Genomic DNA, 26,990 nt, shown 5'->3' with positions numbered 1-26,990 from the left:
ACAAGGATAGGTCTTTAGACGTGTGTAGCTTGTAGCAAGCGTCAATTTTCTTGTTTAGGTGTTGCCCGGAATGGGGTTTTTCCCCCCCAGACCTTGCAGGTTTCATCCAGGACATCCTTTTGAAGGAACAGGCCAGTGCCCTCCTGTGTCGAGAGTAAAGGTTCCAGAAAGTATGCTGGAGGATCAGGTATTGGATGTCTAGCAACACCATCATATCCACAACCTGGTCAAGGAAGGCTCTAATAGAGCTGGTCCTGGTCCGTTTGATACTCATCCAGAAACCTGATGCTCTGCACATAGCGCCTCACGTCCCGAGGGCAGGGTTGACTGCAACAGTAGTATTTTCCACAGGAGAAAATGGAGGCAGAGAGGAGGAAGCCCCACAAGAAGTGGTGGAGGAGGTGGCACTAATAAGACCTACAGAGGGATTGCCGGACAGGGGCCGGTTCAGCAGCTTAGGTTACATTTCCTTAAATAAATCCTTAAGTACACCTTCATGGGATCAGAATGCATAAGCGCCTGAAACTTGCGGAAGAACGCATACTCATAAGGTCGAGTCACTTGAGTGGGTAGAGGGTGCTCGGAAGGGGCATAGACTCCCAGGATCGTAAAGAGGATGGTTGCCAAGATGGCCCTCCACCAACCAGAACCATGTAAACCAAAGGAGCAGACGTTTGGAAGAAGCAAGGCTGTGCAGCAGCGGAGTGTTACGCTCACCTGGTATCCACAGGGACGCTACCCAGCTGGGTTACTCGCTGGTATGCTTCCCAGCTTTGCCCTGATGTGGTCTGCGGGGAAGGTTCTGCCTGAAAATACAGGAGGACTGTGTTCAAGACTGACCGACTGGGGTAAGTATCCTCCCTCCACCCCTGTATGCTTTGTCCCTCTGGCGCCTCCTCACCTTGTGGTAGAATTAGGCATGCTCTCCGTCCTGCCTTCTTTGCAGGGGCGCGTTGTCTTTCATGGGCGAGTGTGGTCCAGTTACTTCACTGACGCCGGCCCGTTTGATATTGTTCAGGTAGGTCTTATTGCTTTTTAGTTTTGTTGCTATCCTGCATGCCTTTGTTTAAAATGTCTTTTCTCCCTTAGGTATGCAGAGCTTCAGCGCAGCAAACTGGCTGGTTGAGCCCCGCTGGTAAATGATGGCGCATTAAGAGCACTATGATGCGGTAAGTAAGCGCTATGCGCAGCGCTGCAACGTCTTGCCTTTGCTAATCTGTGTTTACCCTTCCTTGTTGGTTGCAGTGTTCTTCAGCGCGAGTGGAATGTCCGGAGTGGTGCCAGCTGAGACGCGACCAGCCAGGTAAGCCTTTTGAGCAGTTCGTAATTTGTAAATGTCTCTACAGCTTTCTTTAATGTTGCCTCCATCTTCCTCTTTCAGGTCGTTCAGTCCGGGAGGCGTGCAGATTCGAGGAAGCTGTTCTCAGTAGCTGCGAGTGTTTAAAGATGGACTGCAGGTAAGATGCTGCTGCTAATGATGTTCCTTTTCTCTCCTTGAAGGTTCTGCTTCTCCGAGGTTCGAGGGAATAGCTGGACACGGTGAGCGTCACGTTGCAAGCTGCAAAGTAACACGAAGCATGTTCTGCAGTCAGGGTGTGGTTTATATAGCCCAGGTAAAGTAGTACCAGGGAAAGTAGTTCCAGGCCTGCCACACCCAAAACCCTAGACCGCATTGCTTGGTTCATGAGAACCAAGCTATGTGGATGCCCCCATGTTGGCTGACAATACAATAAAGTAGTTCCCAAGCACATTGTTCATGGTGTATGAGCCTGGCGCCATAGGCGCCAGGACTGGCCCCATGAGGGCTTTTGAGGAGGATGCCAGGCTCTAGAGGCCAGAGTCCTGACTCCACCTGGCCAGTGGGTTTGCCAGAGGGGGTTTTGGGCGAGGGTCGTGACACAGTCAGAGCACGCCAATCCGTTGGAGGGCAGAACGTGTTCTTGTTATCCACAAATCGTGGAAAAGACTGCTCAACCCTTAAGACAGGGCCCTCAGTACCAGCCGTTGTGAACGTTGGTGTGAGAGGTAGACAAAATGGTCGCCGTGGACCACAGGGGTTGGACCGCCATTTTGTTAACGCCTGAGGTGAACTGCGTCACAGGTGCCAGTAAAACCATGGTCACCAACGGGAAACGGGACCTCTGCTCCATTCTAGCATTGAGACAAGCAATCTGGGCAGAGCTGGTGTTGGTAGACCGAGTGTTTCTGCGACCCCTTAGAGTCTGCTGTTAATTTAGCCCCCAGTGAGGGAACCTCGGCTGACTTAAGTTGTTGAACCGGCTTCTTTGCCCCCTCTGCAGGATCGGTTCGACCAGAGGCCTTAGTGTGGGATGGCTTAGAGTCATCCCCTGGAGCCAGAGCCCTCAAAGCGGGCCCCTCAATCTTGCTGGTCTTAGATAAAGCCCCAAGATAGGGACCCACTGGGATAAGCCCGGTATGTTTAGTCACTTTAACAGGAACCTCGAGCTGAGACTCGGTACACAGTTCCAGATGTGGAAACCTCGGGACTGACCCCAGTGACGGCGGCACCAGAAGTACTAGCCTAACATTAGCCCCCAAAAGTGGAACCTCGGATGAAGATCATAGCCTGGCAGTCCCTTTGCAGGGGACCTCAGAGGAGACCCCAGAATGCCACTTGGATCCTTTTGGGAGATACCTGTTAACAGCCACTTGAGCCCCTCCCAGACCCGAAGACCCCAGGAAGGAGTCTCCTGGTTGGGCTGCTCTAAAAAAAAAAAAAAGGAACAAACTTACTGGTCGTTTCCTTTTTTCTTCAATGAACTGCAGCAATGGTGGAGGAATTTGCTGGAACACCTGCCACCTGACAACACGAGCCGACGCTGAAGTGTCCGGACAGAGTGAGTTGCAGTAGAAGCACAAGTCCCACCGGTGTTCCGGGCCTAAGCACTCCAGGCAGAGTGGGAATCCGCCCTCACGAAACGACAAGTGCACGATGAACAAGACAAATCCCAGACACTCCAGCATAGACGAAAAAAGATTACCGCGGAACTGAAGCAGGAAAATTAAAGGACAATGAAAAAGAAAAAAAAAATTTGAGATGAAAGTACGTCCGACCATGACAACAAATGGACTGAAGGGCGATGCTCGGGGTTAGGCCGCATGCGGTACCCCGCATATAGAGAAGGACAACATTTTCAATTTTGATGCTTTTCAACTAAAGTGCTCAGGTCCCGTCGGACGGAATGTCCCACAAGTATGGAGTAATGAGGAATCCATTGGAACCATACTGATAAGGCAGGTAAGCTTTGATAGCCACCTTACAATGCTCTGACATTTCTTTGCTTAATTTTCATAATTTTTTATAATTGCGATTTACCATTACCTGAATCTATCTTTCGTTAACTACCATACATTTTGAAATAACTACGTGCACATTAACTTCTGTAAAGCAATGGCTGTTCTTCCTAATGGCAAAACGTCATCAGCATATGCCAAGCATGGTATGAACTGAATGTTATGAACTGAATGTTTCCATCGGTACATCGTCGTAAAATCCTTTGAAACTGAATCCAGCTCATTGACGTATAAATTAAAAGTAGTGGAGAAGTAACAAAGCCCCAACGTAAACACTGATTTGTAAAATTAGTTCTGCGTTCACCAGGTAGGCCTTATAAAAGGCAAGCTTTGTATGTGAATAAAATGGACTCAAAATAGCTATAGTTCAATGCCTAGTTTCTACAGATGGTTTTGAAGTAAAACTATCAACTTTGTTGAAGTTAATAGATACATCCATAAAAACAGATATAGTGGCAATGTTTAATACCTCCCTTTTACCCATTAGTAGGGACAAATTGAGCCATTGCTGCACTGTACCGAGGCCTTGGCGAAAACCTACATTGGCAAACTGGTACGATATTAATCAACACCAAGTGGTATCACTTAACAAATGATTACCCAGTATTTTCATAGCAATATCACTCAATGATCTAGTACCAACAGGTGGGTACCTCACAAAATCCGTTCTTAAAAATCAGAATGATGTTGCTTAGGTTCCATGTATCGGGGTGTTTGTGGGAAATCAAAAAGGCTCTAATCACATTAATGAGGGTGCTCACATGTCAATGTTAGAGTTATAAAAAATCCCCAGGTACAGCATCCGGCTCAGGAGCTTTAGCAAAGGCTAATTAATACAGAGGTGGCAACGTAAACTCTTCAGCCAACTTCTCACGGTTTGCCAAAGACAAATTACTGTCCTGTCCTCGACTAACAGTTGTACTGTATAATATGTATATTCACCTGCGGCTATATTTCCCTTAATTGCCTCATCCATAATTGTCATTAGTGTCCATTGTTATCAGGCGCCAATAATTCGTAGACTTGCCTCATGTAATAAAGTCTATTAGTCACACGGGACACACAGACCAGCTGTGGAGACTGGTGTTGATCCAGGTATGCTTTATTGATAGTTTATAGAGGTCCAGTTCTTCTTAGGTATATACACAGTAGTATGGGTGACAGGACATGGACAGGGATGGGTAGTACAGTACACATGAGTGAGAAGACCTACCGGCCATCCACTCACTCCAGCTCAGGCCCCCAACTGACTCACTCAGAACATTCATACACTGATGCACTCAACATTCTCCTGAGCTGCATTATACATTACATTCTATTGGCAATCACTCCAGGCCAATGACAAAGTCCAAGACTATATATAACATCTCCCTTTCTTACCAGATTCAAACAAAACATAACATCTCCCTTTCATACCGGAAGTACCCACGCGTGACATCTTCCTTTCATATCAGGTTCATACACACAAACATCATCCTTTCATACATGATGCAGGAAAGTCAGCCAAACACATCACTCACCCACCATAAATTTAAACACAACCAGAATCTCACACAGATAAACTACATGTAACAGATGGGGTGCTCCTGGCAGCACCGGAGGTCTTAAACTATCAACTATTACTAAAAGAACAGTGGTAAATACTTAATGACTGATACTAAAGTGCGCACTGTATACAGGTTATGTACATTTGCCAGCAATATCAAATTCTTTTTTTTTGGCACAACCATTCTTCAGTCAGTTGGCCAGTGCAACCCTTATTCAGTCAGTTGCCCACATAAGTATCTCACATTAGAGCGTACGCATATACCGCCATATCTTTGTTTTATTATGGCTCTAGTGTTAATTTGAAATTTTCACACTACCTTCAATTAACTCCACACTTATTGATTAGTATACGTTAACTGGAATATCCTGCACCGCGACCATGAACTGCAACACGTGAGTCATGGCCGGGATGGGACACAACAGTGGGCCACAACCTCACACAAACTGAGCAAGACAATGGCCCTTCGTCAATTGCAGGGTATCCAATGTACCTAATGTTTTGTTCAACAACTCTCCAAAGGGTAAATCAGACCCTTAACACCATAACCATAGAATAGGTTGTTCAATCATAAACATTTCTTAGTGATGGTGGAAAATTGAGAAAATAAAAAAATAATATTCATTGACTGTGCTTAAGAAATCTAAATTGATTTTTCCATTTATAATGCTCATGTTTTGCATTATGTCCACCCTTGTAAACTCTAAATGCGGTGGTGGCTTTTCCAGATACATTTGCAAAATTGCTGTATTACATTACACCCACCATTGTCAATTTCAAGGTTTTGTAAGATTCACTTCAGGTATAAGTCTATCAGTGGTGGCTTGATCAGGGCCACGCACAAAATGTAGCTAAACCCAAACATAGTAGCGATTACACGTATCATTAATAGTGGCTAAACCTCTGGGAAAAAGGAAAAAGGAAAAAAATGTTGTAAATTATCACGTTTGCATTATTGCCAAAAATAATTAAATCCAAATATTGGTGCCAAAGGAAAAAAACATGTTTTGCCGTAGCCCATTTAATTTATCTGCCGTTTGCCCACGTTGTAGTTTCAGTTCCGTTGATAAATGATAAATAAAAATGTCTTACAAAAGGTTCCTTAGAGCGCCCAAAATCAATGCTTGTTCATTACTTCTATTGAACGTTGGTTAAAACACCGGTGCTTGTGCATATTACGCCCATAGACATTGCTGAAATGAAATAACGTTGGTTCCATTTCACTCCGTAACATTTTTCAAACGAATGCGCTCACGTGATGTGTCTCTGGGCAGTCCTCCGAGTACGGTATAGTTCTGTACTAGGATACAGCAATACGATGTGTTTACTTCCTCATTACGTCCACGTAGTGACATCATTCCGTCAGGTGCACTTTTCCAAATTGTTCCCTGAAATGCGAACGAAATGAAACTACAGCGCTCATGAACTTGCATTCATGACGTTATGTCAATTGCCAACACCTGCAGAACATTCGGCTGCGTCATCACTTGCTTACTGGACAGCACGGAGGGTGGCCTCGTAGAGGCTCCAGATCAACGGTCACTTTCACACAGCATCTTTTAAAACATGCGAGTCAAATGATGTGCATGCCGCATATGTAGCCATTGATCTCCGGATATTGAAATAATGGCATGGCATAACAAAAACATGTCTTAAATTACGGGCTGCGCATTGCCTTTGTAAATTGTTTTCAGTTATTATGAGAGCGGGGAGCTCTGGCGCCACCCTGTGGTTTGCAGAATGTACTGGGTGGTCGATGTAACTGTAAGACGCTTGCATGAAGCTTCTGCATTTCATTGACACACGTAGTGTTTTAACATAGTTTAACATACGGCTGAGCAGCAAAATGTCAATCTTCAACTAGGAGGGCCCTTTTTGTCCCCATTAAGATCTAAGGGGCATTTTCCTCCTTTATGTGCACATTTCCATGGGGAACTCTGGGGAAATTATGGTGGCTGGGGACCTCCCTCCCAGAGTCCAGTGGCACATTATAAATCTTAAACCCTCGAGCTGGGCAGGATGTTTATTTTTGAGTCTTTGGGGGAACGGTGGGTCACTCTTAGGCTGCTTCCCCCCCCACAGCTCTCCTTACTGTACAATATTGTAGCTGCAGCTCCTCTGTTGCACTCTATTCCTGGGTTCTTTAACTCTCGTTGCCAATGTAATAAGGTCTCTTATTAGTCACACGGGACACAGACCAGCTGTGGAGACTGGTGTTGATCCAGGTATGCTTTATTGATACAGTATGACAATGCATTACTTACCGTAAAAGCATTTGATGGTTGTATCTGCTTAGATTCACATGCTGTGCATAGGTCCGACATCCAGTGGTCACTGCAGAGTATTGCATTTTGTTTTTCGTAGTCGAAAAGGGACGACAAGGCGTGTCTGAAATACAATCTCTATAGTGACTTGCGTTGTACCCACAATCCCTCACACGTCAAGGTCCCTCTGTTTGTATTTTTCTGCCCTGAGGGAGCCTTCTAGACGTGAGCGAGTACAGAAAAGAGATATAAAAGGAAGTCTATGTTCCTTCCATCCGAGCGGGGAGGAAGGGTGGGCGCATGTGAATCTAAGCAGATACAACCATCAGAAATGCTTTTACGGTAAGTAATGCATTGTCTGATGTTTGTTAATCTGCTTAGAATCACATGCTGTGCATAGATTAGCGAGTAGTACCCGGAGTTGGCGGTGGGTTATGAGAAGGAACAGTAGAGAAAAGATGTCTTAATACTGCCTGTCCCACCTGGGAGACAGATCTAGAGTGTGCAGCTAGAGAGTAGTGTTTTGTAAAGGTGTGCACAGAACTCCAGGTAGCCGCTTTGCAGATGGACTCAAGGGGAACATTTGCAATGAATGCTATGGACGCCCCCGTGCCTCGAGTAGTGTGCTCTTGGCTTAAAGGGCAGTTCTCTCTTAGCAAGAGTATAGCAGAGAGTGATGCATTGAACAATCCATCTAGAAATAGTGGACTTTGAAACTGCATCCCCTTCTCTTCCTGCTGCCACCGAGACGAAGAACTGATTAGTCTTCCTCAGTGGTCTGGTTCTTTCCATGTAGAACATGACCGCTCTGCGCACATCTAGTGTGTGCAGAGTTTTTTCTTTCAAGTTGGAAGGATTTTGAAAGAACGTTGGCAGTTCTATAGACTGGTTTACGTGGAATTTCGAGATGAATTTCGGAGCAAACCTTGGGTGTGTGCGTAGAACCACCTTATCTCTGAACTGTAACGAAGGGGTCTAGAACAGAAAGAGCCTGTAGTTCACTTACTCTCCTGATGGAGGTGATGGCTATTAAAAAAAGCAGTCTTTAGAGTGAGGTCTTTAAGAGTTGCTTTGTGCATGGGTTCGAATGGTGAGCCCACGAGTCTGGTAAGTACCACGTTAAGGTCCCATCCGGGAGCTGGGTCAGCTATCGGGGGGGTGTATTCTCTTCACTCCCTCCATGAAGGCCTTTATAACAGGGATCTTCCACCACGACACCTTGCGTTGGGAAGTGGTGTATGCAGAAAGTGCTGCTAGGTGGACTTTAATGGAATTGAACACTAGACCTGAATCTAATAAGTGGGTCAGGTATAGAACAATATGTGTGGGAGAGCAGTCTATCGGGTTGATGCTTTTTCCTTTGCACCAGATGACAAATCTCTTCCACTTGCTAGAATAGCAGTGGCGAGTGTTAGGTTTTCTGGCTTCCCTGAGGATGTCCATGCATCTCTGCGGGAGCTGTAGATGTCCGAATTCTATGATCTCAGGAGCCAAGCTGCTAAGTTCATGTTCTGGGGGCATGGATGCAGAGTCCTGCCCTTGTCTTGTGACAGCATGTTGTACGGGCAGGGGAGTACTGGGGGAGATGGAGACATCTCCATCAAGTGAGCGAACCATGGCTGTCGGGCCCACATTGGGGCCACCAGTATCATGGTCACTTGTTCCTGGTGCACCTTGTGCACCACCTTGTTGAGAAGGGGAGTCGGGGGGAAAAGCGTAAACAAATTTCCCTGACCATTGCATCGACAGACCGTTCCCCTTGGATTGGTTCTGGGGGTACCTGGAGGCGTAACAGGCATTGTGAGTTCTCCAGGGTTGCGAATAGGTCTATTTCTGGGAATCCCCATTGTGTGAAGACGTCAAAGACGATGTCTTCGTGCAGTCGCCATTCGTACTCTTCGGGCAGGGGGAAATCTCTGCTGAGTTTGTCTGCCAGCAGATTGAGTTCCCCTGGTACATGTTGTGACAGTAGGAACATGTTTTGTTTGAGAGCCCACTTCCATATATTTTGGGCCAGTTTGGACAGTCCTGGAGAGTGGGTGCCCCCCTGCTTGTTGATGTAGTACATGGCTGTGGTGCTGTCTGTAAGGACCAACACAGTCTTGCCTTGTAGGTGTTCCTGGAAGGCTTTTAGCGCCTTGAACACAGCTAGTAGCTCTAGTAGATTTATGTGTTTGGATGCTACGTTCGGAGTCCACACTCCGTGAGCAGTCTGATGGGATAGGTGATCCCCCTATCCTGTGAGGGATGCGTCTGTGGTTAGAGTGGCTTCCGCCGCGGGTGTGGCAAAAGGTTTCCCTCTTTCCAAGTTTTCCTTTGTCCACCACCGTAGCGAGAGAACCAAGGCCTACGAGACCACCACTAGATCGTCCCATAGTCCGCTGGCCTGACACCACTGGCTGTTGAGCCACTCTTGCATAGGGCACAGGCGCGCGTGAGGTACCAAATAAATACACGACGCCATCATGCCTAGCAAGCGCATTGCGTGCCGTCACCTCTCGACCGGTCACATATTGAGGGATCTGAAACAGCATGTTTTGGACCCTCTCGTTGGAGGGGAAGACGAGGCCGTCCTTGGTTTGAATTAGAGCCCCTAGGAATTGTTTGATTTGGCTGGGGTCTAGGCTGGACCTCTTTTCGTTGATGGAGAAGCCCAACTGGAACTAAAGGTCTACAGTCTTTTGGGTATTGGAGAAGCATGTTTCGTAAGAATCCCCTGTTATGAGCCAGTCGTCGAGGTAAGGGTAAACTGGGATGGACAACCTGTGCAGGTGGGCCGCTGCCACTGCCAGTACCTTCGTGAATACCCTTGGTGCTGATGCTATGCCGAAGGGTAGCACTCTGAACTGGTAGTGTTTGCCCTCTATCATGAACCTGAGGTATCTTCTGTGCGCTGGCAACATTAAAATATGAAAGTATGCATCTTTCATGTCCAATGTTGTCATGTAATCTCCCTGTGATAGCAGTGGGATCACTTCCTGTAAGGTCACCATACGAAACTTCTGGGGTTTGATAAACTTGTTCGCTGGGAGCAGATCTAATACAGGGCGCATGGTTAGATCCTTTTTGGGTACAAGGAAGTACACTGAATAAATACCTTCCGTTACATGAGATAGAGGCACGACCTCTATGGCTCCTTTTTCCAGCAGTTGTACTTCTTGGAGAAGGATGGCAAGGTGTTCCGATGTCATGCGTCGTCCCCTCGGGGGTCTGTATGTTGGGGAACTGTTGAATTTGATGCAGTATCAGTGGGCTACGGTGGAAAGTACCCAGCGGTCTGACGTTATTCCCTCCCATGCTGGAAGAAAGGATGTTATCCAGCCCCCGACCGGTGTTGCATGGTAGGGGACGCGAATCTTCGCGTCACTTGGTGTTGTTGAGGGCTTGGGAGCCTCTGGGGGTGGACCCCCGACCTCTCCCTTTGCCCCGGTGCTGGCCTCTTTGGCTGTACTGCCCAGTATTGGTCTGGTAACTGGTGGCAGGGTACTGTTGCTGCTGATTCTGCTGTTGGCGTTGGCCACGAAAAAAGCGTTTGTTGCCATAGCCGCGTCTGGTAGTGGGCTTAGAGATCTGGTCAAGAGTTTTGATAGTATCGAACTCTTTTTTTAGCCATCTCCAGAGCCTCATCCACCGCTTTCCCGAAGAGGTTTGAGTCTTCAACAGGTTTATTTATTAAAGACGCCTGTGTCTCCGGTTTGAACCCCGAGTTGCGCAGCCATACATGGCGTTTTAGGAGTATTCCCTGAACCAGGGAACGTCCCGCTGTCTCAGCAGCATCCAGAGAGTTCTTTACAATACTCTGCTTGACCTGGGTTCCTTCGCCAATAGTTGATAGGCGTGTACGTAGTGGTTCCGGCGCTTCTTCGGCGTCTTTGCGCAGTTTGGCCCACTGCGCGTCCGCGTAGCTAGCTAGCAAAGAATTGTTGTTCGCAATTCTTGCCGAAAAGGCAGCCGAGGATGTGACTCTCTTTGCAAGGGCATATAACCTCTTGCCCTCCTTGTCAGGTGGTGCCTCGCTGGTGGACAGCGGCACCCCTGCCCTCTTCCTTGTATTAGTTACTACAAGGGAATCCGGAATGGAATGTCCCCTGATGTACAGCGGGTCTGAGGGTGAAGGAGTGAAAAGTTTTTCAATCCTTGGATTAACTCCTCTGATTAGTGCGGGTGTGGATAGCGAAGGGATGATTCTTCTCTTCACTGAAGCGAGGAGGGGAATGGTCTGGCTGACTGGGGGTTTCTCCTTAATTACTCTTTCCACAAAGTCTATTTCAGGAGAGATCTCCCCAGTGTCCAGTTCGAAATGTGCTGCTGCTCTGTGCAACAGGGCATTGGAATGTGGGCTGATCGTCAATGGGAGACGTGTTTCTAACAGGTGAATTGTCAGGAGGATTTAGGTTCAGGACATCAGTGTCCGAATATACTGATGGGGATTGCCAGGGATGAGAAGGTCCTCCTTCTGGATTTTCTCTGAAGCCTTCTCCTACCATGTCTGGGCTGTCTTCCAGACCTTCCTCCTGGTTCTGTCTCTTCATCGTCCACAAATTCATCCTCCTCCTCTAAGTATTGTTCCTCACCAGTGAGGTCATACACATTATGGAAGTCTGAGGCTGTGTCCTGCTGGGGATTGACTAGTCTCGGATATTTGGCCCTGGGGTCCTCCCGAGGCCCTTCTCTTGTTCTCTTGGGAGTGGGAGGGTTCTGGGTCTTCATAAACCTCTCCATTCTCTCCATGCAGAGATGGAGCCTTTCCATGGTTTCATGGGGTACCCCTGAGCGGTCTAGCAGGGGAAAATTAGTGTCATCTAGCTGAAAACGGCTCGACCTCTCCCATAACGTCGAGGAAAGTGCCCCGTCGCCTTCCGGTGTGCTGGGGGTCCCCCCGACTGAAGGGGGTAGTCCCCGTCTTTCTTCGGGCTTTTTCGGCGTGTCTTTCAACCTCTGCGTAGCGCTCGGCGTGTCTTTCGGCGTACGCTTCTGGGCGTGGGCTACAACGATCCTCGACAAGCTCTCTGCGACTCGTTTGTCAGCGGAGGACTGTGGTTTCGACGTTACGGGTGTCCATCGTTCTACGGCGGCGTGCGCTCTCTGCTGGTGCGCGCCGGCCGATGGTTTGGGGGCGGCGCCCTTATTTGCCGAAAGCCCAGTCGCTGGTCGCGGCTGCGAACCTGAACGATCCGAGGAGGCCGCCGGTGGAACCTGCGTCTCCTTGGGCGCTGATGCTTTCTTCGTCTTCGACGAAGAAGAGCTATGGGTTGTGTGCTTATGTGTGGTATCGTGTGCGTCAGTGTCGCCGGGGTGTTCATCCCCATAAGCAGGGCGTGAGCCGAGCCCGTCGGGGCCGGGGACAGACGACAAAGAGCGCGAGCGCTCTTAAGAGGGGTGTACGACTTCCGTAGCGGAGGTCGTGTTATCACGTTCCTCGTCACGGTCGGTGGTAGCAGCGGCGGGTGAAGAACCGGCCTTCGACATAGCGTAGGCCGCCCACCTCTCGACCCTACGGTCTTTTAGAGTCTTTGGCTTCAGAAGCCGACAAGCCGTGCAACCCTCCTCTTTGTGATCGAGGGGCAAGCAGCGGTTACACCGTGAAAGCTTGTCCTTCCAAGTAAACTTGCCCTTGCAAAGGGGGCAAAACCTAAAGGGTGTCCTCTCCATAGCCGAGGCAATTAATCGTGATAACGACCCCAAGGGAAAGGAAGGGGAAAAGGAAAGGCATTCTCAGAAAAGAACCAGAGATTTCCCACGACCCCACTCTCCCTACTGTATTTGGCCTGCGAGGCCAGGCCACGTGTTCGGCAACGCCGAAGGATCTCCTCCGCTCGTCCCCTCCGTCGAAGATCTTGCTCGGCGGAGACAGCTCACAATTGCGTCGAGGGAGGGATCGATATGTTATATATTAAACAGGAAAAACGACCAAAGGTCGAGGAGATGGAATCTGCAATGTCTCTCGAGGAGCTCCGCATAAAGGCGACCAGTAGCTGGGCGGAAAAAAACAATCTGAGGGACCTCGACGCGTGAGGGATTGTGGGTACAACGCACGTCACTATAGGGATAGTATTTCAGACACGCCTTGTCGACGTCCCTTTTCGACGACTAAAAACAAAATGCAATACTCTGCAGTGACTACTGGATGTCGGACCTATGCACAGCATGTGATTCTAAGCAGATTAACAAACATCAGAAGAACAAGGTACTTCTTACCTTGTAACATTCTTTCGAAGGGATGTTCCTCCGACGTATTCCTCATCTTAGATATCTCCTTCCAGCTCTGCTGGCCTCGGAAAATGTTTTCTCTCTAGAGGGCGCTGCGCGTCGATGTCCCTCGACAGCCGCCGTATCGACGTCGACGTCATCCTGCCTATAAAGGCCGCGCGCAGCGTCCGTTGCTCAGTTCCGTTTTGTAGCCCACAATAATACTTTCTGGACTAAACTAATCACCCTGAAGGAGCATAAGCTGCAACAACAAGGGAAGTAGAACTGCGGGGATGGATGGGAGGGTCGATGAGGAATACGTCGGAGGACCATCCCGTCGAAAGAACGTTACAAGGTAAGAAGTAACTTGTTCTTCGAAGGGATTGTGTCCTCCGACGTATTCCTCATCTTAGATAGGCTCCCATAGCAGTATTCTATTATTGGAGGAGGGAGTACTGACTTCACACTGTCTTCTATTGATGAATAGAATGCAGTACAGCATTTCCAAACCTAGTCTCTTGACTGGAGGAGGAATCCAAATTGTAAAAACGTGTAAAGGTATGGACAGACGACCATGTAGCTGCCGCACAGATGTCTTTAACCGGCACGCCTCTTTTGAGGGCCGATGAAGCTGCAATTTCTCTGGTCGAATGAGCCCTAAGGTTTTGAGGGGGCTCTTTCCCTGCCAGTTTATAACATTCCAGAATGGCTAGAATGATCCATCTGGAAATGGTCTGCTTAGTTATTGGTAACCCCAGCTTGTGACCTGCATAACCTACAAACAGCTGGTCTGCCTGTCTTAACCTGGCTAGTCTACTGATCTAAAAACTTAAAGCCCTCCTAGGGTCTAGCCTGTGTAACCTCTCTTCCTCTTTCCCCGGGTGAGGAGGAGGATAGAAAGATGGTAGGGTAATCTTCTGAGTGATATGGAATTCAGAAACCACCTTTGGGAGGAAATTAGGCTTCACTTGCAGGACAACTTTGTCTTTGTGAAATATTGTGTGAGGGGGTTTACAAGAAAGAGCTTGTAATTCAATCACCCTTCTAGCAGATGTGAGTGCTATTAATAAAACAGTTTTAGGGGTAAGGAATCTTAACGAACAAGAATGGAGAGGTTCGAAAGGTGTGCCCATCAGGAAAGTTAGTACTAAGTTTAAATCCCATAGGGGAACTTGGAATGGTCTTGGGGAATAAACATTGGTTAACCCCTTTAGAAACTGTATTACCAAGGGTAATTTGAAATAGGATGGTTCTTCCGCAGTACGCTTAAAGATGGATAGCGCTGCGAGATAGCCCTTAATGGTGCCAACTTGAAGGCCTGAATTTGCCAAATATGGTAGGAAGGACAAAACCATTGGTGTACCACATGAAAAAGGGTCGATATTCTGTTCTCTACACCAGCTGCAAAATCTGTTCCAACGGCAGCGGTATAAAGACTTTGTTGCTGGCCTCCTTGCCGAAAGCAACACCTCCATATCATCATCAGGGAGGTCCCAATCCTTGTACCTCAGCCTTTCAGAAGCTAAGCGTGAAGGTTGAGGGTTTTGATGTCTGGATGGAGAACCTGACCTCCCTTCTGAGAGAGTAGGTTCTCTGAGTGGAAGTCAAATTGGAGGGCAGATGGACAAGTCTAGAAGGTCCGGGTACCACGTTCTCCTGGCCCAATCCGGGGCAATTAGGATCATGGTTCGCCGGAATCGTCTCAACCTCCTGATCATTTGAGGAATGACAGGGACCGGTGGGAACGCGTACAGAAGCGGAAACTCCCAGTCCACTATGAACGCGTCTCCCAGAGCTCCCCTCGGGGGAAATTCCCTTGAGCAGAACAGGTCGCATTTCCTGTTTAGGCTGGTGGCGAACAGATCTACCTGAGGGGTTCCCCAAAGGGCGAAGATCTCTTGAAGGACTTCCTGAGCTAGCTCCCACTCGTGGGAGACTGTTCTGCCTGCTCAGAGCGTCCGCTGTCAAGTTCTTCTCTCCGGCTAGGTGAACTGCCGATAGAGATTCCTTCTTGGATTGCCCAAAACCAGAGCTGCATCGCCTCTCTGCACAGGGGTAGTGATCTTACGCCTCCTCTTTTGTTGAGGTAATGCATGGCCACCGTGTTGTCCGTCATTATCAGGGCGTTCTTCCCTTGTACAGCTGGCAGGAACGCCTTCAGCGCAAGTCTGATGGCTCTCAGCTCTAACAGGTTGATATGTAGTCTGGACTCTGATGGAGACCAACGACCGCTGATGGTCAAGTCGTTGGCGTGGGCTCCCCACCCCGAGTGAGGCATCCGCGACTACTGTTATCTCCGGCCAGGGTTGCCAAAACTGTTCTTTCAGAATGTTCTCCTGACAGGCCCACCACTGAAGGTCTCGAGCTAATCTGTCGGGAACCTGAAGAAGATCTGTCATTCTCCCTGAGAATTGTGACCACTGAGTCCTCAGTGCCCACTGGAGGGATCTCATTCTCAGGCGAGCCTCTGGCACTAGGAAAATGCAGGATGCCATGAGGCATAGCAACCTCAAAAAGTCGAAGGCTGGGAGACGTTGGGCATGTTGGAACTTGATAACCATCTGTAGAATATCTTGAGCCCTCACCTCTGGTGGCGAGGCTTTTCCCAGGGAAGTGTCCAGGATCGCTCCTATGAACTGGAGTCTCTGCGATGGTATCATTTGTGACTTCTTTAAATTGAGGGAGAAGCCCAGTCTGTGAAGGAAGTGGCACACGTGATTTAGCTGGATCTGAGCTTGTTCCGAAGAAACAGCCCTGATCAACCAATCGTCCAGGTAGGGGTAGACGTGAATCCCTTCCCTCCTTAGACTTGCAGCCACTACCGACATTAACTTGGTGAAGACCCTCGGGGCGGAGGTCAGCCCAAATGGCAGCACTCGAAATTGATAATGAGAGTTGCCAATTGCGAACCTCAGGTATTTCCTGTGTTTGAGATGGATAGGCACATGGAAATAAGCGTCCTGAAGGTCCAGCGATACCAACCAGTCCTGGAACTGAAGGGCCTGGCGGATCTGAGAAAGAGTGACCATCTTGAATTTGTCTTTTCTGAGGAATTTGTTCAATTCTCGCAAGTCCAAGATGGGTCTCAGTCCTCCGTCTTTCTTTGGAATGAGAAAGTAAGGGGAGTACCAGCCCTTGTTCCTCTCCGCTACAGGTACCGGTTCTATGGCACCTTTCTCTAGCAGGTCCAAAATTTCCTGCAAGAGGAGCGGATCTGGAGCTTTCTGAGAGCTGATCCCCGGTGGATGACTGAGGTATACGTAGGAAAGGCAGGCAGTAACCTTGGGCAACTGTTTCCAATGCCCAAGCATCTGACTTGATAGCCTGCCATACCGCCAGATGTTGAGTCAACCTGCCTCCTACAGGTGTCCTGTGAGGGAAGTCCTCAGAGTGGTTTTGGGGCGGCTGATGCAGATGCCGATGGTAAAGAGGCACCTGCTGTTGCTGCGGCTTTTGAATATCTACCCCGTCCACCTCGGGTAGTTCTTTGTTCCCTTTGAGCCGGTCATCCTCTACCTCTTCCGAATGCGGAGTAGAAGCGAAAGGACTTGCCCCTCGCAGAGGTTCCTGTGGGAAGAAAAGGAGTCTGACGGATTGCAGCTCCTAGGGATTTTGCTGCTGCTTTTGAAGTTTGCAGTTTCTCTAAACTGTCATCCGCCTTTTTCCCGAACAAAGAAGAGCCATCGAATGGCATGTTCAAGAGCCTGGCTTGCACATCTGGGGCAAAACCAGACTCTCAACCAAGCGAATCTCCTGGTTGATGTACTAGCCGTCATTGCTCTGCTGATACTGTCAGCCGAATCAATGTCCGTCTGGAGTGATTCGCACATAGCGTCTTTACCGTCCTGTATAATATTCAGGAACGCATCCCTTTCTTCTCCCTCTGGGATGCAGTCAGCCGCTGTAGAAGCACACTCCCAAAGTGTATGGCTGAACCTAGCCAGGGTGCAAGTAGCATTAACAGATTTTAACGCCATGCTACATGCTGAAAAGACTTTCTTTGCCATAGCATCATATTTTTTATCGTCCCTGTCCTGTGGGACGGTAGGATAAGCCGTCTTGACATCGGTAGAGGATGCTGCCTGTACCACCAGACTTTCTGGGGATGGGTGTTTAGACAAAAACTCTGGGTCTGTAGAAGATACCCTGTACTATAGACAGTTTTTTATTTACTGCTGGTACGACATCTGGGGTTTCCCAGTTTGTCATGATCTTCCTCTGAAGAGCTTTATGAAAAGGCACCACAGGATCCTCCTGTGGGCCTTTGTCAAGAATATCCGTAAGGTCATCTTGTTGGAAAGATTGTGAAGGTGCAGACCACCCCATGAACTCTGTGATCCTGGCCATTAAGGCTCTATAGGGGGTTTCTGCATGCTCCCCCGGGTCTGGCCTAGCAAACTCCACCTCAGGGGAAGTGTCTAACCCACTTGCCTCATGTAAGGAATCATGAAGATCCTTTAACCTGCGTTCTTCAGAGGACAATTCCTCTCTAATTGGGGTTACAGGTCCCTGCAACTCAAATGTGTCCTCCTGTTCAGACAATTCACCCTCTTCCAAAATTGAGGACATATTTCTCAAATGTTCTGAACTCAAAGGGAGTAAATCCCATTTCCAAGGCAGAGGGTGCCGAACTTGTCATTATCGGCCTCGAAAACGTCGATGCCGACGGCTTCGAGCGTGGCGTCGAAAACAAAGGCGGAGGCCTCGAAGACCTCGACAGAATTGGAATTCTACTCGACAATCTCGAAGCCATCGACGTCGAGGACCTGGGGATAGTCACTCGGTGTGTCGTAACCGTGACTTTTCTTGGCGTCGAAGCTGGCGTCGAGTCGACAGACCCGTGTGTTGAAGGTCCCTTGGACAACGGCGTCGAAGACATCAACCTCGGCGTCGACGGAACCTTCGAGGAAGGTTTGGAGGTCATAGTCCTACTCGAGGGTTCGAGACGCGCTCGAGAGGTTTCCTTCGCCGGGTACTGCGACTCGCGGCGTTGACCTTCGGGTCTTTCGACCAGAGCATCGCTCTCGGCAGTCTTTGAGGGGGTCGAGGCCGCTTTCTCGAAGACGCTCATCATATTTTTGCGGAATTCCTCCCATTCAGCCCGGGAACTATGTTTCGTGGGGCAAGAGATTCTTTTTGGCGAAACAGAGGAAGAGTAAGACGGAGAAGGGGATCTTCGACGTCTCCTTTTCGAGTGCTTCAATCTCGAGGAGTGATGGGACCCACTCCGAGACCTGGAGCGCGAATGGTGACGAGGAGACGAGTGTCTCTACTTCGTCGACGAAGAAGCTTTAAAAGTCTTACCTTTCTCCAGCTTCCCCCTACGCTCCTTCAGGGCCTTAGCTGTCATGGACATACAGTCCTCGCATTCCGAACAATGGTGTTCAGCTGCCAAACAACAGACAAACTCTGTGAGGGTCAGTCAGCGACATTTTTCCCACAATCTCGGCATTTTTTGAAGCCGGATCGAGGAGTTGTCGGTTCCGACGAGGAAGCCATCGAGTACGGATTGAATAACTCGAGGTAAATAGGATTAATCTGACAAGAACTGAGCAACGGTATTCCGAGGCACTGAGTAAGCGGGGAAAAACGGAACTGAGCAACGGACGCTGCGCGCGGCCTTTATAGGCAGGATGACGTCGATACGGCGGCTGTCGAGGGACATCGACGCGCAGCGCCCTCTAGAGAGAAAAAAAATTCCGAGGCCAGCAGAGCTGGAAGGAGATATCTAAGATGAGGAATACGTCGGAGGACACAATCCCTTCGAAATACAGTTTCTCTTAGGTATATACAGTAGTATGGGTGACAGGGATGGGTAGTACAGTACACATGAGGGTGAAGACCCACCGGCCATCCACTCACTCCAGCTCAGGCCCCCAACTGGCTCACTCTGAACATTCATACACTGATGCACTCAACATTCTCCTGAGCTGCATTACATTCTATTGGCAATCACTCCAGGCCAGTGACAAAGTACAAGACTATATATAACACCTCACAACAAAACATTGCATCTGTCCCTTTCATAAGAGCGTTTGGCTTTATACAAAACATTTTTGTAACGATTTCAACGTGCCTATCAGTGCAGACCTATTTAACTATAGCTATTTAACAACCATATAATCTATGTTCTTATGGAATTCTTCTGCTGTAATGAAGACATTGAGCTCGAAGGGCAGAACTCATTTGAATAATTGCATTGAAAACCAACACTTCGTTCAGAACCAACACAAGTAAAAAGGTGAATTAATTCCAATCTTTTGGTTAAACTTACCTCGTCAATGTTTCGGAGCCATTTGCTGATATTTTCAAAGCTTTTGGCATTTGTGATGTCATACACAAGCATGATTCCCATAGCACCTCTGTAGTAGGAGGTGGTAATGGTGTGAAAACGTTCCTGTCCTGCCGTGTCCCTGTAGAGATCAAGAAAAAAAAGTTGTCACATGAAATGTGTGCTTGTAAAAAAGAAGCAAATATACATTAAGAGGGGAAACTGGAAGCCTGTCAAGACACATGCCTTCTTTCCATCACATTGTTAGAAACTCAATTTAAAAACCTTATCGTGCTTGTTGCGACCAGCCCCAGAGAGCCTGTGCTTTGCCACTAAATGTACTGGATAGCCTATTGTTGCTGCAGGAGTAATGTGGCGTCCCACTATAGAACATTTCATTGCAAGTAGATCTGTGCTGGAGTTTACCATTTGTGCCTAATTGCACCAACGGGATTGGTCACGGTCACCAAGGTTTCAAAAAGCATTTTGGATGAAGTCTGCCTAACAGATTAAGAGTTTCACGGGGGTATTTCCCTGGGCTCATGGCGTGAGGCCGCGTTTGAAAGGAGCTCCTGCCGAGATCCTTCATTATCCTGAGAACACATCAAAAAATAGTAAATCAAGCATCCGCGACAACACCCACCGAAGCTGCAACCGTTTCCGACCGTAATGTGGTCAGTAATCTGAAGAAAGCTGCTGTGGAAGTTGGCAGAGAAGAGGCGCCCCTGAATCCCCAAGATGGCGGACGCAGCACGCCAGAGATGACGAGAGGGAGCGGAGAGAGCTACTAGAGGAAGCGGGGGCGAGAAGCGAGGAGGGTGCTCAAGCACCGTGGTCTGTCTGGGACAGGAGGTGCAGCTCTGCACACCGAAAGAAACAAGGCGACCGAGCACCTGACGGCCCGCGGACTACGGCCCCCAACAGGCTTTGCCACATCAGAGCCAGGGAGCAACGGATGCAGCACGCTGACCCAGGAAGAGGGTACCCGGCGTATGAGAAGCTCCGCGACAGGAGCCATTGGGTGTAAAAGGTACACGCTTCAGCGAGGTGATGTGCGAGCGAGCCAGACAACACACCGAAGACGGTGGGGACCCCACAAGGCCCCCGCACTGGAGATGTGCGCGCAACAGTGCCCAGTGGCCCCAGAACGAGACATCGTCAAGGAGAAGCATGCAAGCCGAGCTAGATGAAGATTTGACCATGAAGGGGTAAGGCAGCCGCACACCTGAACGTGAGGCAAGCACCTGGCGCCATGGGGGCTCGAGGCTAATCGATCAAAGCATCAGGCAAGGTGGCGAAAGGGCGAACCTGGGACCACCCCAAAGTCCCTGAAGAGACATATGAGGGGCCCCGACCCAAACAGACCGCAGTGGTTGACCACAGTAAGGGATTCCCCACACACCGCACCGGCTGTAGCCCGAGCACACAGGGTCGGAACGCACCGCCAAGCACCAACATGTCAACCAGCTGGTCTGTCGCACCAGAGGACAGCAAGCAGCAGGAGCCGGCGTACTGAGAGGAGGGGGAATGGGTGAGCCCGCATGAAGCCGCAGACACGCGGTAGCCGGAACAATGCCCTGCTGACAAAGGGGGATGCAAGGAAGACACGGATTAAGCCCAGAGGGAAGGCAACTGCAAACCCCCATTCTGAGACACTCAACGAGGGGCAGCTCCAAATAAGTTCTACTTTAATACACCAAAACTGAACCCTCATAGTGAGACTCGAGATAAGAATACAACCACAGGGCAAATTAGCAGCCCAGTGACTGGGCATAGAACTGAAGGATCCCCACACAAGAGGGACGCTGCACAACCAACGAGTGGCATGCCACCCGGACTGCACCCGTTGTAAACCAAGTGGGGGCACTAGTGGCAACAAGCCCTCAATAACTTAAGGGGCAACAACCACATTGGGCTGCTTGGGACACGCACAAAGCCACACAGTGCTGTGAACCCCACACAACAGTGTCACCACCACAACTTGCGGCCAGTAAAATGGGCACTCGGACCCAAGGACGCCCCAATCAAACAGGGCGCCAGGATACTCGACATTTCAAAAAGGACCCTCATACGGATCGAACGAGAACACTAAACCAGAAGGGTGCCACCATCAGTATTACACTTTCGTCACACCCGGGCACCAGCGGAGACAAGCCCTCAAAAAAAACAGAAAGGACTTGCCAATCATGGACTCCATTAACCCTGCTAAACAGAAAGGGCAACCACATGGCGCGACCCCACCCCCCGGAAGCACAACTAGTGCAGCTGAATAAGGAATCGACCACCTCAGAGAACAAAGTGCTCGAAGCAATCGCTGCCCTGAGATCCTTCATTGACATAAAAATAGAGGTCAAATCTGATGTGCAATTGATGAGGCAAGATGTCTGCGAACTCACTGAAAGGGTCACAACGGCTGAAACTGAATGAAAGGAAATGACAGATGTCACTAAAGACCTAGGTAGACGGTTGACAGCTGGAGAGGGTGAATTCGGCACTGGAGTCCCGGGAGGAGAATGCAGAAGGGCGCGCCCGGTGCAACAGTGTACGCTTGCTGGGAGTTCCGGAAGGAACGGAAGGATCCAATCCGACAGACTTTGTGGAAAATCTAATACTACAAGAAGTTGGGCAGAAACGTTATGACAGGGATTTGTGGTTGAGAGGGCACATAGATCCTTGCAGAAGAGACCACTGCCGGGCTCACACCCTCGCCCCATGATCACAAGGATATTGAACTTCCGCGAAAGGGAAACTATCCTGAAATGTTCCAGAGAGGGCGGACAGATTCGCCGGGACAACGCCAGCATAGCCATTTACCCGGACTACACGCCTGCAGTGCAAAGAGCAAGGAACTTGTTTGTACCAATCAAACTCAGACTCAGGAAATTAAAACTTAAACACATGCTGATGTACCCGTCCAGACTCCAGGTGCTTTACAAAGGACGGGCAGTCTTCCTGGAAACACTGGCGGCGGCCCCAATGTGGTTAGAACATAACCGACGGGCACGAGTCATGAGGAGCACCTTATCCCTTTGCACACCTTCCGCCACTGGGACACCAATGAAGCTGCAAATGTGCATCAAGCAACAATGGAACACTTTCTCTCGTTAAACGGCAGGAACCTTGAATGGAGCATACAGTCACACCCCACAGACTACCAGAAGTCGGCCAGTTACCGACGCAACACAGCCCACACGCTGAAACCCAGATGGGTCAAGCAGTTGCAGGGGCGCTTGAGCGCCATGACTGAAAGGCGACAGCTGAGTGAAGTTCTTTAGTTATGGTTTGGTTCAATGTTTATATTAGTTTGACTCAGACACGGAGTAAGGTATGTGCCAAGACATGCGTGAATGAGGTTCTGTATGATTGGGCGGGGGCAGCCCGAGGTGGTAAGCAACAAGCAAGGTCCAATATGGAAACTGTTGACCCGGGGGATGAGAACCAGGGGGAGGGGTGGACCCACATATTGATATAGCCAATGAGATCAGAGTACGGACGTGGAATGCCCGTGGTCTGGGAACATATATTCGAAGGAATCGGGTGAACACCTTCATCAATAGCAAAAGGGTGGCTATTGCACTACTGCAGGAGACCCACCTGATCCAACATACCATGGCTGCGGTAACTGAACACTGGGACAGGCAATGTAGGGGCCCCCTATTCAAAATATGCCAGGGGGTGCTCATCTGGATAAGTCCGGCAATCCCATTCAAACTCCTGGGCTGGGAGGCGGATCTTGAAGGTCGGTACCCAATAGTGAGGGAATGCATTGAGTTGGTCCAAGTTTGCATAATGAACTTGTATTTACCCAATCATGGGATCCCGAAACACCTAGATGCTTTGGGGGCCAAACTAGCCCAATGTTGAGATGGCTTCTTCATATGGGGGGTGACCTCAAATGCGTCAGAGATTGGGAGCTCGATAGGTCTAAACAGACAACAGCCAGAAAGGACGCTGCAAACATCGCATTGAACACACTAGTAGAAAGCCTAGACCTAGTGGATTGTGGCGGGAGCTACACCCCGCAGACCAGAGCTACTCTCACTTCTCATCCCCACACTCCCACACACAAGAATAGACTACCTATTTGTAGCCAACGGCCACCAGACACAAATAGAATTTGTATTTATTTTATTTGTAAAGCGCTCCTGGCCCTGGGGCATCTGGGCCAGAATCAGCACACTATCTAGGTAGATAGCTATCGGACCACTCTCCGCTATTGATGACCTGGAAAACACGAGGGCCCATGCCTCCCATACTGCTATGGCGCATGACACCGGACGCCCTGACGGACCGGGACTTCACAGAAGGGCTACGGACAAACGAGAGGAATATGGACACAATAACGTTGGCAGAGTCAACAGATGGAGTACGGTTTGGGAGGCGATGTAGGTAGTGGGGGGGGGGCTAAGAGCTGAACTGGAGAAAGTGAAAGAAGAGATAAAAGGCAGTAGATACACGCGGGACCAGAGAAGAGGAGTCCGAGCTGGGACAATTGCACAAGGACCTCCAGGAAGCTTGGGGTAGGCTCTCCAAGTTTGATTATTCGGTAAAAACCGCAAGTGTACATGCTGAGGGAGATAAGCCCAGCAGACTCCTAGCTTGGCTATGCAGAGGGGAACACCTACGACTCCAAACCACAGAAATCAAAGACACGATGGGCACAACACATAAGCTGCAACAGGAAATCAATAACACGTCCGAGACTTCTACTCTCACCTCTATAGTCACTCCCACCAAGTACCACAAGAAGATATCTTGAACACTAGACGAAATAGGTCTCCCCAAAATACTCATCACAGCGGGAAACCCTGGATGCCCAAATTACAGAGGATATCACAGAATTAATAAGATCACTAGACTCCAGTAAAACTCCAGGAAGTGACGGACTCCCTCCGGAGTTCTACAAAACATATGAAGCAACCCTGATGCTGGTGTTGCTTGAGATCCTTCGGGAGGCATACACTCAGAGGGAGCTGCTGGAGTCTATGAGGTAAACACTAATTATACCACTGCCCAAACCCGGAAAGCCGGGGGACGAATGCAACTCTTACCGCCCGATAGCGATGCTAAATTATGATGTTAAGATCCTGACCACGATACTAGCCACGCGCCTGAACAGGATAATTGGGGGACTAATACACTGCGACCAAAACGGCTTCATACCCGGGCGCAGCACTGCACCTACGTAGACTACAACACATTCTCGCGCAAACCGCAGAATCCCAATTACAATACGCTATACTTTACCTGGACGCCACAAAGGCATTCGACTCAATATACTGGGAATGGCTGGTGACGACACTGAAGAAATTCGGATTTGGGGGGGAATTCATCAGATGGGTGCAAATACTATACATGGACCCAAAGGCCACGGCTAAACCAGGGAGTATAGTGTCAGCGACATGGGCCACAAGGGGGATGAGACAGGGATGTCCACTATCCCGATGCTATATGTACTGGGCCTAGAACCAGTTGCAATATTCCTCAGGAAACATCTAGATTCTGGGATCTGGGTTGGAGGCCAGGGACACTTACTATTGCTCTATGCTGACGACGTGCTGATGTACGTGAGGGATGTTAGGGAAAATTCTCATTCAATGGCTAGTTTCCCTTACCTAGTGAGTCCCTGAGCAGCTTTGCTGGATTTCTGGAGTTTATTTTTTCCACCTGGTAAGGGTGGAAGCTTTTCCCCGCACTCTTACCTGTGTTTTGCAATGTGTAGGTTGACTGTTTTTGGGATTGACGACTCTAGAGTACACCACTTCAGTAGCCCCACTCTTTTGTGTGTTACACAGCACCTTCAGTGCCGTAACATCGGGTTGTCTCTTATGCTTCCCACCGACTCCATTTGTCCACCGGAAAAGGGTTAAGTTGCCATTAACTTTACATAATCACTTAACCATGGATCCAGTAACCCCATCTTATGAGTATTGGAAGGGGTTAATTATTAGCCCTTTTTATCTGGGCCTCTTGGAGCATTATTTCACTCCCTTAACATTAAGAGTTGGCTGGTGGCAGTGGTACCTACCCTAATTTTTCCTACTGCGGTTAGATTATATAACGTGGTAACGTTTTAGGCTATTTTAGTAGCCTCGAACTTTAAACCCGCTTGCCCAAATCTTTTATTTCGTCTCCGGTTGGGTTTAAATCGCCATTTCTTTTTGTTAATATCCTTCTTGGGTCTTTCTTTGAGCGGCAAACCAGGTTTGCCTCCTTTGTTCGCCGACCTTTGGCGGGCTTCTGTCCAGAAGCCATCCTTTGGCGTCTGGGTGTCTAGGTGGGCTGAATGTGAGGGAGGGGTGTAGTCACCCCCTGCACAGGGTCTCCTTGGAGACCCAAGTCGCACTTTGTGTTGATTGGCTGAGGTGGCTGTCCGGGCTGGACAACCCCCCTGCTGAGTAATTGACCGCCAGGTTATGTGAATGGGGGATTTTGGAATAAAAGGCAGGACTCTTGGGCTGGAAGGCAGAGTCGCCACTGGAACTGCAAGGAACCGAAGAGAAGCGGAGAAGATGATGGCTGCTGCAACCCTGGATTCTGATGAAGCCCTGCTGCAGTCTTGAGCCATCTACCCTTAAACGACAAGAGAAGATCCAGTCCGGAGTCTTCTTCCCTTGAGCCTCGTGGGGATCAACCAGCTCACCCTTTCTTCAGTCAGAGCATCCTCTCCTGGGTCGAAATCACTGCTGTGGTGGTCCGGATAGCCATCAGAAGAGCCCTCTCTTTATTTAAAGGAGGCACCTTTTATTCATTATTGTCTTTTTCGCTGCTGCTGGCATAATCACTGGGTAGTGCAGATCGCTCCAGACGTCGAGACAATATCCAATTAGTCTTGGCATTTCGAATCTGGAATTGTTCAACTTGTGATCCTCGGCAAATGAGCATCTGCTCCATTGAAACTGGCACAGGCCTATTGACTTTAATATGTACCTTTGTCTAGGCAAGGGAATCGGAGGACTTGTTCAAACGCATTGCCTGTGATTTTATCCCCTTTTCCCTTGTTTGAAATTCTAAAGTACAAAGTGTGTTTTAACTTCGTGAGCATTTCTATCCACAGGTACGCGTTAGTATCACAACACCGGTCTGTCAAATCCTAATGTACGTACCTTGAATTTACTGGAACAAGTGGAAGTGGTTATGTGTGGTGTATTTTACGTGTGGTTTTGAATTTATAGAAGTTTAGTGTTTTATGAAGAGATGGTTTTAAATAAATGTACTTCTGTTTTACCTGAAACCTTGAGTCGCAGTAATTGGGGTCCTTTGTGTAGTCTCTACTATTGCTCATTTACTCTTGAGATAAGTCTGGCTGCTCCACTACTGCTACCACTTTAACAGTGTAGTACAGGCTTGTACCAAAGGTGAACTTTTATTACCACGTAGTCTTAATTGTGTGAAGTGGTCACTA

General features: G+C 48.9%; 1 protein-coding gene across 1 annotated transcript in view; it reads right to left on the bottom strand.

Moving 5' to 3' along the window:
* Positions 1-26,990, bottom strand: part of RAB10 (RAB10, member RAS oncogene family) — a 482,537-nt gene that overhangs the window by 195,280 nt on the left and 260,267 nt on the right. Inside the window, exon 3 of the mRNA XM_069605573.1 lies at positions 19,589-19,727. Coding sequence (XP_069461674.1) covers positions 19,589-19,727 — 139 coding nt within the window. The remainder of the gene's footprint in view (positions 1-19,588; positions 19,728-26,990) is intronic.

Source organism: Ambystoma mexicanum, chromosome 4p (assembly GCF_040938575.1).
Source record: "Ambystoma mexicanum isolate Mex_15411 chromosome 4p, UKY_AmexF1_1, whole genome shotgun sequence".
In the NCBI taxonomy this organism is placed as follows: domain Eukaryota; kingdom Metazoa; phylum Chordata; class Amphibia; order Caudata; family Ambystomatidae; genus Ambystoma; species Ambystoma mexicanum.
This window is presented reverse-complemented; position numbering and strand designations above follow the sequence as displayed.